The following is a 16764-nucleotide window of genomic DNA, read 5'->3' as shown; positions in this document are numbered from 1 at the left end:
ACCGGCAAGTCTCTTTACTCGTTTTGTAACGCATCATCCCGCAATTAACTCATTAGTCACATTGCTTGCAAGGCTTATAGTGATGTGCATTACCGAGAGGGCCCAGAGATACCTCTCCGATACTTGGAGTGACAAATCCTAATCTCGATTTATGCCAACCCAACAAACACCTTTGGAGACACCTGTAGAGCATCTTTATAATCACGCAGTTACGTTGTGACGTTTGATAGCACATGAGGTGTTCCTCCGGTATTCGGGAGCTGCATAATCTCATAGTCAGAGGAACATGTATAAGTCAGGAAGAAAGCAATAGCAATAAAACTCAACGATCATAATGCTGAGGTAACGGATGGGTCTTGTCCATCACATCATTCTCTAACGGTGTGACCCCGTTCATCAAATGACAACACATGTCTATGGTCAGGAAACTTAACCATCTTTGATTAACGAGCTAGTCCAGTAGAGGCATACTAGGGACACTTTGTTTTGTCTATGTATTCAGACATTTATCAAGTTTCCGATTAATACAATTCTAGCATTAATAATAAACATTTATCATGATATAAGGAAATAAAATAATAACTTTATTATTGCCTCTAGGGCATATTTCCATCAGTCTCCCACTTGCACTAGTGTCAATAATCTAGTTCACATCGCCATGTGATTTAACACCAATAGTTCACATCACCATGTGATTACTTCACATCGCCATGTGACTAATACCCAAAAGGTTTTACTAGAGTCAATAATCTAGTTCACATTGCTATGTGATTAACTCCAAAAGATTACTAAGGTGTGGTCATGTTTTGCTTGTGAGAGGAGCTTAGTCAATGGGTCTGTCACATTCAGAGCCGATTTTCTATGTCTACAATGCTCTGCATGGAGCTACTCTAGCTAATTGCTCCCACTTTCAATATGTATCCAGATTGAGACTCAGAGTCATCTAGATTGGTGTCAAAGCTTGCATCAACGTAACTCTTTATGACGAACTCTTTATCACCTCCATAACCGAGAAATATTTCCTTAGTCCTCTAAGGATAATTTTGACCAATATCCAGTGATCTACTCCTAGATCAATTTTGTACTACCTTGCCAAACTCAGGGCTGGGTATACAATAGGTCTGGTACATGATGTCTACTACACAACCTTCTTCTTGTAGACGTTGTTGGGCCTCCAAGTGCAGAGGTTTGTAGGACAGTAGCAAATTTCCCTCAAGTGGATGACCTAAGGTTTATCAATCCATGGGAGGCATAGGATGAAGATGCTCTCTATCAAATAACCCTGCAACCAAATAATAAAGAGTCTCTTGTGTCCCCAACACACCCAATACAATGGTAAATTGTATAGGTGCACTAGTTCGGTGAAGAGATGGTGATACAAGTGCAATATGGATGGTAGATATAGGTTTTTGTAATCTAAAAATATAAAAACAGCAAGGTAACTAATGATAAAAGTGAGCACAAACGGTATTGCAATGCTTCGAAACAAGGCCTAGGGTTCATACTTTCACTAGTGCAAGTTCTCTCAACAAGGATAACATAATTACATCATATAACAATCCCTCAACATGCAACGAAGAGTCACTCCAAAGTCACTAATAGCGGAGAACAAACAAAGAGATTATGGTAGGGTACAAAACCACCTCAAAGTTATCCTTTCTGATCGATCTATTCAAGAGTCCGTAGTAAAATAACATGAAGCTATTCTTTCCGTTTGATCTATCCTAGAGTTCGTACTAGAATAACACCTTAAGAAACAAATCAACCAAAACCCTAATGTCACCTAGATACTCCAATGTCACCACAAGTATCCGCGGGTATGATCATACGATATGCATCACACAATCTCAAATTCATCTATTCAACCAACATAAAGAACTTCAAAGAGTTCCGCAAAGTTTCTACCGGAGAGCCAAGACGAAAACGTGTGCCAACCCCTATGCATAAGTTCACAAGGTCACTGAACCCGCAAGTTGATCAGCAAAACATACATCAAGTAGATCACGTGAATATCCCATTGTCACCACAGATAAGCACATGCAAGACATACATCAAGTGTTCTCAAATCCTTAAAGACTCAATCCGATAAGATAACTTCAAAGGGAAAACTCAATCCATTACAAGAGATAGAGGGGAAGAAACATCATAAGATCCAACTATAATAGCAAAGCTCGCGGTACATCAAGATTGTGCCATATCAAGAACACGAGAGAGAGAGAGATCAAACACACAGCTACTGGTACATACCCTCAGCCCCGAGGGTGAACTACTCCCTCCTCGTCATGGAGAGCGCCGAGATGATGGAGATGGCCACCGGTGAGGGATCCCCCCTCCGGCAGTGTGCCGAAACAGGGTCCCGATTGGTTTTTGGTGGCTACAGAGGCTTGCGGCGGCGGAACTCCCGATATAGGTTATGTTCTGGAAGTTTGGGTATATATAAGAGGTGTTGGCGTCGGGAACAAGTCAGGGGGTCTACGAGGCGGCCACGAGGTAGGGGGCACGCCCAGGGGGGTAGGGCGTGCCCCCCACCCTCGTGGGTGCCTCGGGACTCTTCTGGCCCACCTCCGATACTCTGTGGGCTTCTTCTGGTCCAAAAATAATCTCCGTGAAATTTCAGGTCAACTGGACTCCGTTTGGTTTTCCTTTTCTGCGATACTCAAAAACAAGGAAAAAACAGAAACTGGCACTGGGCTCTAGGTTAATAGGTTAGTCCCGAAAATCATATAAAATAGCATATAAATGCATATAAAACATCCTAGATGGATAATATAGTAGCATGGAACAATAAAAAATTAGATACGTTGGAGACGTATCAGTACATGACATGGCATACTTTATAGAACCTATGGATGAGGCATAGGGAATGACTTTCATTCTCTATCTTCTGCCTTGGTCGGGCTTTGAGTCTTACTCAACTTCACACCTTGCAACACAGGCAAGAACCTCTTCTTTGACTGTTCCATTTTGAACTACTTCAAAAATCTTGTCAAGGTATGTATTCGTTGAAAACACTTATCAAGCGTCTTGATCTATCTCTGTAGATCTTTATGCTCAATATGTAAGCATATTTACCGAGGTCTTTCTTTGAAAAACTCCTTTCAAACACTCCTTTATGCTTTCGAGAAAATACTACATCATTTCCGATCAAAAATATGTCATTCACATATACTTATCAGAAAGGCTGTAGTGCTCCCACTCACTTTCTTGTAAATACAGGCTTCACCGGAAGTTTGTATAAAACTATATGCTTTGATCAACTCATCAAGCGTATATTCCAACTCCAAGATGCTTGCACCAGTCCATAGATGAATCGCTGGAGCTTGCACACTTTGTTAGCACCTTTAGGATCAACAAAACTTTCTGGTTGCATCATATTCAACTGTTCTTTAATAAATCCATTAAGGAATGCAATTTTAATACCCATTTGCCAGATTTCATAAAACGTGGCAATTGCTAACATGATTCAGACAGACTTTAAGCATCGATACGAGTGAGAAAATCTCATCGTAGTCAACACCTTGAACTTGTCGAAAACCTTTTGCGACAAGTCGAGCTTTGTAGATAGTAACACTACTATCAGCATCCATCTTCCTCTTGGAGATCCATTTATTCTCAATGGCTTGTCGATCATCGGGCTAGTCCACCAAAGTCCACACTTTGTTCTTATACATGGATCCTATCACAGATTTCATGGCCTCAAGCCATTTCGCGGAATCTGGGCTCATCATCGCTTCCTCATAGTTCGTAGGTCCGTCATGGTCTAGTAACATGACTTCTAGAATAGGATTCCCGTACCACTCTCGTGCAGAACGTACTCTGGTTGACCTATGAGGTTCTGTAGTAACTTGATCTGAAATTTCATGATCATTATCATTAACTTCCTCACTATTTGGTGTAGGCATCATTGGAACTGATTTCTATGATGAACTACTTTCCATTTCGGGAGAAGGTACAATTACCTCATCAAGTTCTACTTTCCTCCCACTCACTTCTTACGAGACAAACTCCTTCTCTAGAAAGGATCCATTCTTAGCAACGAAAATCTTGCCTTCGGATCTGTGATAGAAGGTGTACCCAACAGTTTCTTTTTGGGTATCCTATGAAGACGCACTTCTCCGATTTGGGTTTGAGCTTATCAGGCTGAAACTTTTTGACATAAGCATCGCAAGCCCAAACTTCAAGAAACGACAGCTTAGGTTTCTTGCGAAACCACAGTTCATATGGTGTCGTCTCAACGGATTTAGATGGTGCCCTATTTAACGTGAATGCAGATGTCTCTAATGCATAACCCCAAAACGATAGTGATAAATAGGTAAGAGACATCATAGATCGCACCATATCTAATAAAGTGCGGTTACGACGTTCGGACACACCATTACGCTGTGGTGTTCCGGGTGGCGTGAGTTGCGAAACTATCCCGCATTGTTTCAAATGAAGACCAAACTCGTAACTCAAATATTCGTCTCCGTGATCAGATCGTAGAAACTTTATTTTCTTGTTACGATGATTTTCCACTTCACTCTGAAATTCTTTGAACTGTTGAAATGTTTCAGACTTATGTTCCATCAAGTAGATATACCCATATCTGCTCAAATCATCTGAGAAGGTCAGAAAATAACGATACCCGTCGCGAGCCTCAACACTCATCGGATCGCATACATCAGTATGTATTATTTCCAATAAGTCAGTTGCTCGCTCCATTGTTCCGGAGAACGGAGTCTTAGTCATCTTTGCCCAAGAGGCATGGTTCGCAAGCATCAAGTGATTCCAAAAGCCCATCAGCATGGAGTTTCTTCATGCGCTTTACACCAATATGACCTAAACAGCAGTGCCTTAAATATGTTGCACTATCATTATCAACTTTGCATCTTTTGGCATCAATATTATGAATATGTGTATCACTACAATCGAGATTCAGTAAACCATTTACATTGGAGTAAGACCATAGAAGGTTTTATTCATGTAAACAGAACAACAATTATTCTCTGACTTAAATGAATAACCGTATCGCAATAAACATGATCCAATCATATTTATGCTCAACGCAAACACAAAATAATATTTATTTAGTTCCAATACTAATCCCGAAGGAAAAAGGGAGTGTGCGATGGTGATCTTATCAACCTTGGAATCACTTCCAACACACATCATCACCTCGCCCTTAACTAGTATCTGTTTATTTTGCAACTCCCGTTTCGAGTTACTACTCTTAGCAACTGAACCAGTATCAAATACCGAGGAGTTGCTATAAACACTAGTAAAGTACACATCAATAACATGTATATCAAATATACCTTTGTTCACTTTGCCATCCTTCTTATCCGCCAAGTATCTAGGGTAGTTCCACTTCCAGTGACCATTTCCTTTGCAGTAGAAGCACTCAGTTTCAGGCTTGGGTCTAGCTTTGGGCTTCTTCATGGGAGTGGCAACTTGCTTGCCATTCTTCTTGAAGGTCCCTTTATTTCCCTTGCCCTTTTACTTGAAACTAGTGGTCTTTTAAACCATCAACACTTGACGCTTTTCTTGATTTCTACCTTCGCCGATTTCAGTATCGCGAAGAGCTCGGGGAATCATTTTCGTCATCCCTTGCATATTATAGTTCATCACGAAGTTATAGTAACTTGGTGATAGTGACTAGATAACTTTGTCAATTACTATCTTATCTGGAAGATTAACTCCCACTTGATTCAAGCAATTGTAGTGCCCAGACAATGTGAGCACATGCTCACTGGTTGAGCTATTCTCCTCCATCTTGTAGGCCAAGTACTGTCAGAGGTCTCATACCTCTCGACACGGGCATGAGTATGAAATACCAATTTCATTTCTTGGAACATCTCATATGCTCCATGTCGTTCAAAACATTTTTGAAGTCCCGGTTCTAAGCCGTAAAGCATTGTGCACTAAACTATCAAGTAGTAATCATACCGAGCTTGGCAAACGTTCATAACGTCTGCATCTGCTCCTGCAATAGTTCTGTCACCTAGCGGTGCATCAAGGACATAATACTTCTGTGCAGCAATGAGGATAATCCTCAGATCACGGAGCTAGTCCGCATCATTGCTACTAACATCTTTCAACTTATTTTTCTCTAGGAACATATCAAAAAATAAATGGGGAACTACATCGCGAGCTATTGATCTACAACATAGATATGCAAATACTATCAAGACTAAGTTCATGATAAATTAAAGTTCAATTAATCATATTAATTTAAGAACTCCCACTTAGATAGACATCCCTCTAGTCATCTAAATGATCACGTGATCCGAATCAACTAAACCAGGTCCAATCATCACGTGAGATGGAGTAGTTTTCAATGGTGAACATCACTATGTTGATCATATCCACTATATGATTCACATTGGATCTTTCGATCTCAGTGTTCCAAGGCCATATCTGCATATGCTAGGCTCGTCAAGTCTAACCCGAGTATTCTGCGTGTACAAAACTGGCTTGCACTCGTTGTATGTGAACGTAGAGCTTATCACACCCGATCATCACGTGGTGTCTCGGCATGACGAACTGTCGCAACTGTGCATACTCAGGGAGAACACTTGTACCCTGAAATTTAGTGAGATATCATCTTATAATGCTACCGCCATACTAAGAAAAATAAGATGCATAAAAGATAAACATCACATGCAATCAAAATATGTGACATGATATGGCCATCATCATCTTGTGCCTTTGATCTCCATCTCCAAAGTACCGTCATGATCTCCATCGTCACCGGCATGACACCATGATCTCCATCATCTAGATCTCTATCAACGTGTCGTCACATGGTTGTCTCGCCAACTATTGCTATCGCATAGCGGTAAAGTAAAGCAATTACATGGCTCTCGCATCTTATGCAATAAAGAGACAACCATAAGGCTTCTGCCAGCTGCCGATAACTTTAACAAAACATGACCATGTCATACAACAATTTAGATCTCATCACGTCTTGACCATATCACATCACAACATGCCCTGCAAAAACAAGTTAGACGTCCTCTACTTTGTTGTTGCAAGTTTTACGTGGCTGCTATGGGCTTAGCAAGAACCGTTCTTACCTACGCATAAAAAACACAACGCTTTTTCATCAAGTGTGATGTTTTAACCTTCAACAAGGACCGGGCGTAGTCACACTCGATTCAACTAAAGTTGGAGAAACAGACACCCACTAGCCACCTGTGTGCAAAGCACGGCGGTAGAACCAGTCTCATGAACGCGGTCATGTAATGTTGGTCTGGGCCGCTTCGTCCAACAATACCGCCGAATCAAAGTATGACATGCTGGTAAGCAGTATGACTATTATCGCCCACAACTCTTTGTGTTCTACTCATGCATATAACATCTACGCATAGACCTGGCTCGGATGCCACTGTTGAGGAACGCAGTAATTTCAAATTTTTCCTACGATCACACAAGATTTATCTAGGTGATGCATAGCAACGAGCAGGGAGAGTGTGTCCACGTACCCTCGTAGACCGAAAGCGAAAGCGTTATATTAACGCGGTTGATGTAGTCGTACATCTTCACGATCCGACCGACCCTAGCACTGAACGTACGGCACCTCCGTGTTCTGTACGCATTCAGCTCGATGATGTCCCTCGTACTCTTGATCCAGTTGAGGCCAAGGGAGATTTCTGTCAGCACGACAGCGTGGTGATGGTGATGATGAAGTTACCAGCGTAGGGCTTCGCCTAAGCACTACGACGATATGACCAAGGTGTAAAACTGTGGAGGGGCACCACACACGGCTAAAGATCAACTTGTGTGTCTTTGGGGTGCCCCCTCCCACGTATATAAATGAGGGGGAAGAGGAGGGCGGCCCTAGAGGGGGCGCGCCAAAAAGGGGGAGTCCTACTTGGACTCCCGGTCCAAGTAGGATTCGGCCCCCCTTTCCTATTCCAACTAGGAGAAGGAAGGGAAGGAGGAAGAGGGGAGAAGGAAGGAGGGGGGTGCCGCCCCCTCCTAGTCCAATTCGGACCAGCCCATGGGGGGGCGCGTGGCCACCCCTTGAGGCCCTTCTCTCCTTTCCCGTATGACCCATTAAGGCCCAATACTTCCCCCGGCGAATTCCCGTAACTCTTCGGTACTCCGAAAAATACCCGAACCACTCAGAACCTTTCCGATGTCCGAATATAGCCTTCCAATATATCGATCTTTATGTCTCGACCATTTCGAGACTCCTCGTCATGTCCGTGATCTCCTCTGGGACTCCGAACAAACTTTGGTCATCAAATCACAAAATTCATAATATAAATCGTCATCGAACATTAAGCGTGCGGACCCTATGGGTTCGAGAACTATGTAGACATGACCGAGACACATCTACTGTCAATAACCAATAGCGGAACCTGGATGCTCATATTGGATCCTACATATTCTACAAAGATCTTTATCGGTCAAACCGCATAACAACATACGTTGTTCCCTTTGTCATTGGTATGTTACTTGCTCGAGATTCGATCGTTGGTATCATCATACCTAGTTCAATCTCGTTACCGGCAAGTCTCTTTACTTGTTCCGTAATGCATCATGCCGCAACTAACTCATTAGTCACATTGCTTGCCAGGCTTATAGTGATGCGCATTACCGAGAGGGCCCAGAGATACCTCTCCGATACTTGGAGTGACAAATCCTAATCTCGATCTATGCCAACCCAACAAACACCTTCAGAGACACCGGTAGAGCATCTTTATAATCACCCAGTTACGTTGTGACATTTGATAGCACACAAGGTGTTCCTCCGGTATTTGGGAGTTGCATAATCTCATAGTCAGAGGAACATGTATAAGTCATGAAGAAAGCAATAGCAATAAAACTCAACGATCATAATGCCGAGCTAACGGATGGGTCTTGTCCATCACATCATTCTCTAATGATGTGATCCCGTTCATCAAATGACAACACATGTCTATGGTTAGGAAACTTAACCATCTTTGATTAACGAGCTAGTCTACTAGAGGCATACTAGGGACACTTTGTTTTGTCTATGTATTCAGACATGTATCAAGTTTCCGGTTAATACAATTCTAGCATGAATAATAAAAATTTATCATGATATAAGGAAATAAAATAATAACTTTATTATTGCCTCTAGGGCATATTTCCTTCACTATCTTGATCTTGCCGATTGGTGAGTAGGAAAGGCCAGGTACCATGCCATGGAAGACAGTCCGACTGGGCTGGAGTTGCTTCTCTTTGATGCACAGCTTCTCCATGATGTCGCGGTAGAGGATGTTGATGCTGCTATCGCCGTCTATGAGGACTCGGGAGAAACAAGTAGCTCACCTCTCCGTTGAGAAGGTGGCATCCAGCACCATGGCGTAGGAACCCGGAGAAGGCATCACTACCGGGTGGTCTGCACGGCTCCAGCTGATGGGCCTCTCGGACCAATGCATGAACTCTAGGGTCTCAGAAACGACATCATTCACCTTGCGGTGCTGCTGACGTCGGCTGTGCCTATCGTCAGCCATGCTGGTGAAGACGACGTAGGCTCCGTGTTCTTCAGGGAACTCATCTTGGATGGCGGCGACAGGGCGGGCCGCTGGCTGCTGAGGATGCGGAGCCGGCGGGCCAGCAGGCGGAGGCGGTAGTCCTTCGCCCTTGGCAATGCCGATGAGCCAGTGGCACTTTCGGGTTGTGTCGTTGGACGGCTTCGCGCCGCTGTGGAACTTGCAGGGAGCATCAAGGGTCTGCTCGAAGGAGAAGGTGGGCAACTAAGCGGGCTTGCCGCCTTTCTGACGCTTGGGACCGGGCTGGCCCTCCAGCTGCTGGTCTTCAACCTTTGCCAGCCGCCGGCTGGTGGAAGCCGGCTGCGGGGCCTTGCGATTTTTGTCGTTCTGCTGCTGGCGCCGACTATTGTCACCAGCCGGTGTCTGAGGAGCCAGGGGAGCACCTTTCCAGATGCGTCCACTCAGAGCTCCGACTTCATGGAGGAGTCGGCAGTGGCGTACTTGTCTGCTATGATCAGCAGCTCGTCGAGCGTGGCTGACTCGTCGCAGAGGAGTTGGTGCTTGAGTAAGGTGCCCTCTCGGCACCCGACAGTGAAGTACTCTATGGCATGCACCTCGTGCACCCCTTCGCAGGAGTTGCACAGTTCAGCCCACCACGTCAAATAATCGCGGGTGGACTCGGTCGGGACTTGAACGCACAGAGAGAGCTGGTGGGGCTTGGGCGGCCACTTTTAGGTGCTGGCGAAGTTGCGGATGAATACTTCGGTGAAGTCCAGCCAGCTGTTGACGTTGTAGGGCTTGAGGCTGTTCAGCCATGTCCGGGCCGTGCCCTGGAGCACGAGCGGAACGTACTTCATGGGAACGCGCTTGTTGCCGTTTGCTATGTTGACGGCGTTGGAGTAGTCAATCAGCCAATCTTTCGGCTTCGCGGAGCCGATGTACTCGTCACCCTCCAGGTGGTCCAGCTCGTCTGCCACCGCCTGGGCGGCACATAAGTTCTCCATTGGCGTGGCGTAGACTGGGCGGTCGGCCCCCAACATGCTGGCGATGGCCGCGCCGCGTTGTCGGACAGTGCCCACGCGGCTGGGTTCGCCAGCAGCCGGCATGCCGCAGACGGCGCGGTCGATCTCGCGCTGGTATGCTTCGTTGAGGTGCTTCATTGCCGCCAGCTTCTGGGCGCTGTCGAGGAGCGAGATGCGGAACGCCTCGAGCATCGCTCCGTCCGCGTTTTCCGCCACGGGTGCGGACAAGCCCCGCACTGCCGCCTGCAGTGTGTTGTGGGCGGCTCCATCGGAGGCTCCATCATGGCTGATGACCAGCACCTCTGTGATGGTGCTGGTGCTGGCGTCGCTGGTCGCAGGAGGGAGCGGGTCGTTGATGACCACCACGTTGGTGGGAAAACTTCAAGGGATGCCGCGTTGGAGTCGACGAGCATCGGGTCGGTGGAGCCAACTGACTCTAGGTCAGAGGCCGGTTCGCTGGCGATGTGGAGCTTGCCACGGAGATCGGCGAGGCAGCTCTCGGAGCTGGCTACCCCCGCGTCGGGCGCAGGCTGGTCGGAGAGGCGGATCCCGCCGATGAGATCAGCGAGACAGCCCATGGCGCAGGCAGCTTCTGCGCCTCGCAGCGCGTCGACGCAAACGCCATCGGGCGTGCCGGGCTGGCTGCGCTCGCCAGGGAGGAAGAGGGTTCCCGTCTAGAACGTGTTTCCGGACGACGGTGCACCTGGCCCCACGGTGGGCGCCAAATGTCGGGGATATCGTGCGACATATGCCAAGGGTGGCTTATCATGGATGGGGACAACAGTACGTCGTCGGGCTCTAGAGGCGGGAGTGAGCGAGACCGCAAGCGCCTGCGAATCTTACCCAGGTTCAGAGCTCTCCTAGGAGATAACACCCCTAGTCCTGCTCTGTGGGGTCTCCGCATGATCACTATCTCAACAAGATAGCTACAAGCTTGCTCCTTGAGCTGTTTAGCTAGAGGAGGAAGAAGAACAAGGCTAGCCCTGCTTCACTCTCTCTATGTGGGTGTGTGATGGCTAATGTGCTGAACCCTTTGCATGGGTGAACTGTGGGTTTATATAGGCCTACCCCCCAGAGGTACAATGGCAATCCGGCCGGGTGTAGGACCCGTCCGTCAGTGTCTCTGGTCGCCGGCTGCTGGGGCCCACCGCCTGGTGGGTCCCACCGACTGCCGTTCTCTCGGCAAACAGCTAGGGCCCGCTGCCTGTGGGTCGTGTCGGCTGCTCTGTCTGTAGCCTCGCCCTTGATGACGAAGGCTTTGTCGGGGGGAGCGTGGCTACAATCCCGCGGCCCCGCGGGCGCTCACTGTAGCCACACCCCGTCTTATCTGGTTAATGGCGCACAGACTTTGAGGGGAGAGGGGGCCGCCTGCTGGAAGGCGGCCCACTCCCGCTGCCGCCTGGTGGGGCATCGCCGACAGGTAGGGCCCGCCGCCTGCGGGCCGTACCGACCGGTCATCGTGGGAGCATGGCTCCCTTTGATGTAGGTGATGTCACGGGCGCGTGGGAACATTGTTGCGTCGGGCGAGGGGTGTCCGCTTGGTACACCGCACTGTAGCCATGCTTTGCCTTGGATTCGAGGGTGGCAGGCTGCACTGTAGCCACGCCCTGTCTTGTCGTGGTAATGAGGTGCTAACTTCCAGGGGACGAGGGGCCGCCTGCTAGGAGTCGGCCTCCCTCGTGGCCACCTTCTGGGTTCCGCCGTCTTCTAGCAGCCGGACGCTTGGACCAGCCGGCCCAAGAAGGCAGTCGTTCGTCCGGGAGGTGTGAGGGGCGCAATCGGCCCCGATGTATTGAAATACCATGGGGGGCTGATGAGGCTACCCGTGGTCATTTACTCCGACACCTCCATCAACATTAACATTGACTACATTTGGTCTTCAAAGGTCCCCATCATCAACTTTGGTTTGCTTTTATTCAGGAAACGTCTGAACTCAAAGGCAAATCTTCACCGAAAGTACATCGTCAACGATCCATCATGCCCAAGATGCGATACACCTTATGAACATGCTGCCTATATTGTCCTTCTATGTCCAACTGCTTCACATGTGCGGGTCGATCTTGACCATGCTTCACCTTCTTCTTTGGATCTCATATGGGAGCTACAATCACCCTTGGGTCTCTACCTGTAATTTGGCCCTCGGTGGCTCTCACGATCCTCTGTAAATTTTGGTACTTTTGGATTGCCATGGCATCCAACTCCGTGATTCACCCTTCAAGGCTTACTACACAGTATATTTTTAACTGTTTCTCCCTTTGGCTCTTTAGATTTAGAGACTCTCTCAAAGGGAGGCTGCCAAGTCTTTCTGCTTTACCTATCCTCCCACGTAGATGTTGAAGCTAACTCTCTTAGCCCCTCTTCTACCTCACGGCTGCCTCACACAACCAACTCAAGAAAATGAAGACACAGGTGTTTTGGCGTCGGACTCTCACAGCCCAACCTTTTCTTCTCTCTATTTCTCTTCATCGAAAGCAAACATGATTACAAGTTAAATAGGAAGCGCACACACACAGCCCAGCCACCATACTCGGCAACTAACGCCACTAACCCATGCACCCACTAACTGCATGCACGCTAATGCTTGGCCCTTGCGCAATGTCCTCACAACGGCCTCATAACCCGGCCAACAAAAACGTGCATGCATCAACTACTAGTCCTTATCTACTTGGCTACTTAGCTAAAGAACCGGCTCCAAGACTAGTTCACACAGGTTGTCCTCCACCTCCTGTACTGTCGTTGTTGCATGGCTTCACGCCTTGCACTCCGGCCGCGTCGCACGACCAGCTCAGCATCACACCTCTTGTACGCTCGAGTGAAGTTTCATCTGCCAACAATGCCCTGGACCATCTAGACTACATGCATAAATGAAATCGAACTAAAATGCAGATACAAAATATCAAGATTAAATCTAACATTCAACTCCCTAATCTTGATATCCATTCTTCACGCAGCTTCAAAGAAGAGCCGGCTCGTCCTCAACGCCGAGCAGCGCCTTCGCCTCCTTCTCCTTCTTCTCCGGACACTCCCAAGCAAGATGCCCAAGTTAATGACAATTATAACACTCTACCTCACTTTTGTGTTTGCGGCCTCCACCGCGTGCACGGCCACGGCCACGACCCCGTCCACGTGACGAGTCCTGCCCTCTCGCCATGAGGAGCTGCTCTTCTTCGCGTCCCGTCTCACGCCCCTTGACGAGTTTCTCATGTGCCTTGAGTGAACCAATGGCCTCCTCCATGGCCATCTTGTTGGTGTCGCCGAACAACGCAATTGACGACGCAACATGGATGAACTTATTGGAGACGGCTCGGAGCAGCTTCTTCACGACGTATTTCTCCTCCATCGCATCACCAAGCTCACGGATGCGCCCCACGAGTGTCGTGAACCTCGCCGCGAAGTCATCCACGGACTCCGCATCACCCATCTTGAGGCCGTCAAACTCCAAGCGCAAGGACTGAATCCTCGCCTCTCGGACGCGCTCGACGCCCACGTGCATGGAGCGTAGCGCCGCCCACACATCGGCGGCGGTCTCCTTCTCCGCAACTCGCAGCAGCGTTGTGTCGTCGATCGACTGGGAGATGATCGTCATGGCCATCTCCTCCTTGGCCTTGTCGACCTCCGTGGACGACGCCTCGCGATCAACGGCAGCCCATGCGCCGTTGGCATGCAGGAGGTACTTCATCCTCATCGCCCACGCCGTGTAGTTAGTCCTCGTGAGCAGCGGGAACGGGAGTTTCCCCGCCGCCGCCGTCGCGGCAGCCGCCATCGCCGCCGAGTCGCTCGGCACCAATGCTCCACTCGCTGAAGAGTCACGCGGCATCGTCTTCGTCATCACCTAGCTCTGATACCAAATGTTGGAGCTAACTCTCTCAGCCCCTCTTCTACCTCACGGCTGCCTCACACAACCAACTCAAGAAAATGAAGACACAGGTGTTTTGGCGTCGGACTCTCACAGCCCAACCTTTTCTTCTCTCTATTTCTCTTCATCGAAAGCAAACATGATTACAAGTTAAATAGGAAGCGCACGCACACAGCCCAGCCACCATACTCGGCAACTAACGCCACTAACCCATGCACCCACTAACTGCATGCACGCCAATGCTTGGCCCTCGCGCAACGTCCTCACAACGGCCTCATAACCCGGCCAACAAAACGTGCATGCATCAACTACTAGTCCTTATCTACTTGGCTACTTAGCTAAAGAACCGGCTCCAAGACTGGTTCACACAGGTTGTCCTCCACCTCCTGTACTGTCGTTGTTGCATGGCTTCACGCCTTGCACTCCGGCCGCGTCGCACGACCAGCTCAGCATCACACCTCTTGTACGCTCGAGTGAAGTTTCATCTGCCAACAATGTCCTGAACCATCTAGACTACATGCATAAATGAAATCGAACTAAAATGCAGATACAAAATATCAAGATTAAATCTAACATTAGATGCTCTTACGTATTCTGACAAACATATCGAGAACGTCGTTTTGGTGCCCGAGCTCGCTGGAGCTTGAAAATTTTAGAAAGTTCAAAATTCAAACTTTCTGGCCTCATGTTACGTATTCTGGCAGTGCTCTAAGTAAACAACGATGTTATGTGTATGTGTGTAAATTTTAAGGATGAAATACCTTGAAATGCGATTTGTAAAAAAAACAAATTCATGACCTGGGAGGATGAATAGTATCATGTGTTAAAAAGCCCTAGATTTGTTTCTTTCTTTTTTGCACACCCGTCATTTCAACGTATTTTCTCGTGCAGCCGACAAATGAAACAGTCAAACAGGGAAGATTATTCAGCGTACTACCAATTTAATAAGCATAGGAATGTATGTGCACAATCTATGCTCTGGTTATTATAAATCTCGGTAGTCCAAAAGTATTATAAACGACACATAAGACATAACAAAAGTTAACAATAAACTCCACCATCAACAAATTAACAAGAATGGATCAAAGGAAGTGAGACCAGTCAAGAATAACAACAAAAGAAAAAAGCCCTCCTCCTCATTTCGAGACCTACTCAACAAAGGCAGGCCGGGTAAAAAATAATGAAAAGAAATTGTCAAGAAACAAGTAAGTATATAATAAACGATCTTCTGTTATAACAGAATGGCAAACTCAAGTCCTTGCATATCCTTGCATTAGCTTCTGCCACCCGTGGCCATCCCATGCATGACTGCGTGCATGGAAGGGTACGTCTCACATCATGTTGGCCAGTTGCATGCAATTATTGGCCATCTGGCTGAGCTCTTCGTCGTACTTGAGCATTGGGTTTGGTATCCCGGACTGCTGGAACGGCCGGTCGCACGACTGGAAGTCCTGCACGGCGAGCTGCAGCATGATCTTGGCCGTGCCCTTGTCTTTGAAGACGATGGCCCGCTGCGCCGCGCCGATGGTGTCCTGGGTGTTCATGTACATGGTGTCGCAGAAGCTCAGCGCCTGGGTCTGCGCGGGTGTCCCCTTTCGGGACGCGCTTGCGACGAACTTCCGGGCCTGCGCCGTTCGCTTGGCAAACGCGTCAACCTGCATGTTAAGCACTGCTAGATTGTCGATGGTCGGGTACTTGTCCGCGTGTTTCCCAGCCGTGCCCTTGCACAGCTCGGGGAACGGTGTATGCGCGCATACGCCGGCGACCAGTGGGTTGATGGGGCCGCCCCTCCCTCTAGCCGTCGCCAGCGGGAGGAAGCTGGCGGATAACATCGCCGCCACGATGAGGACACCAAGCCGTGCGTTCGCTAGCGCCATAGTTTATTTTGTTGGGTCTCTCGTTGGTGATCGGCAGCTAAATATACTTGGAGCGGCGCACCAAGGGAAGGCAAGGAGAGGGTAGTGAGATGTGCTGGGTGGTGATGCTCTTATAGGGGCTTCCTCGGCCTCGGAAATGGTGGTCGACCTTTTGTCTTGGAGCTGACGACGACCATTGATTTTGTGTTGTTTCGTTGGTCGTCCATGTTTGTGGGGTGCGTTGACACTTGACTCCCGTCCATGTCTCAGCCATCCATTTGGTTGGAGATCCGTATGCATGCATGCTTACCTTCTTTGTCTATATGGCTTAATCATTAATTAATTTTTGAGGGTTCCATGCATGCATGCTTTTATGGGACAGCTACATGACCCATCCATCACACCTCCCATGTCTTTTTCATTTCATCATCTAATTTCAATTTACTATATATTTTGAACCAAAAATGCAAATTAAACTTCGTTTGCGTATTTTTGATCATTGCGACGAGAGCTTCTGAACAAGATCGATTTTGAATACATTTCGGCAACTTGAAGAAAAAACTAAATTTCAAGTATTGAAACTT

The 16764-nt window shown here is 47.8% G+C and overlaps 1 protein-coding gene across 1 annotated transcript; it reads right to left on the bottom strand.

The window, feature by feature from the left end:
• Positions 1 to 15352: 15352 nt before the first annotated feature.
• LOC123166813 (uncharacterized) lies at positions 15353 to 16273 on the bottom strand. The gene has a single exon (XM_044584625.1). The coding sequence runs from the start codon at positions 16199 to 16201 to the stop codon at positions 15656 to 15658; it is 546 nt and encodes a 181-aa protein (XP_044440560.1). The 5' UTR covers positions 16202 to 16273; the 3' UTR covers positions 15353 to 15655.
• Between the last annotated feature and the right edge of the window lie 491 nt (positions 16274 to 16764).

The sequence above is a fragment of the Triticum aestivum genome, chromosome 1D (genome assembly GCF_018294505.1).
Source record: "Triticum aestivum cultivar Chinese Spring chromosome 1D, IWGSC CS RefSeq v2.1, whole genome shotgun sequence".
Classification (NCBI taxonomy): Eukaryota; Viridiplantae; Streptophyta; class Magnoliopsida; order Poales; family Poaceae; genus Triticum; species Triticum aestivum.
The sequence above is the reverse complement of the archived record's forward strand: the minus strand, read 5'-3'. Positions and strand labels throughout refer to the sequence as shown.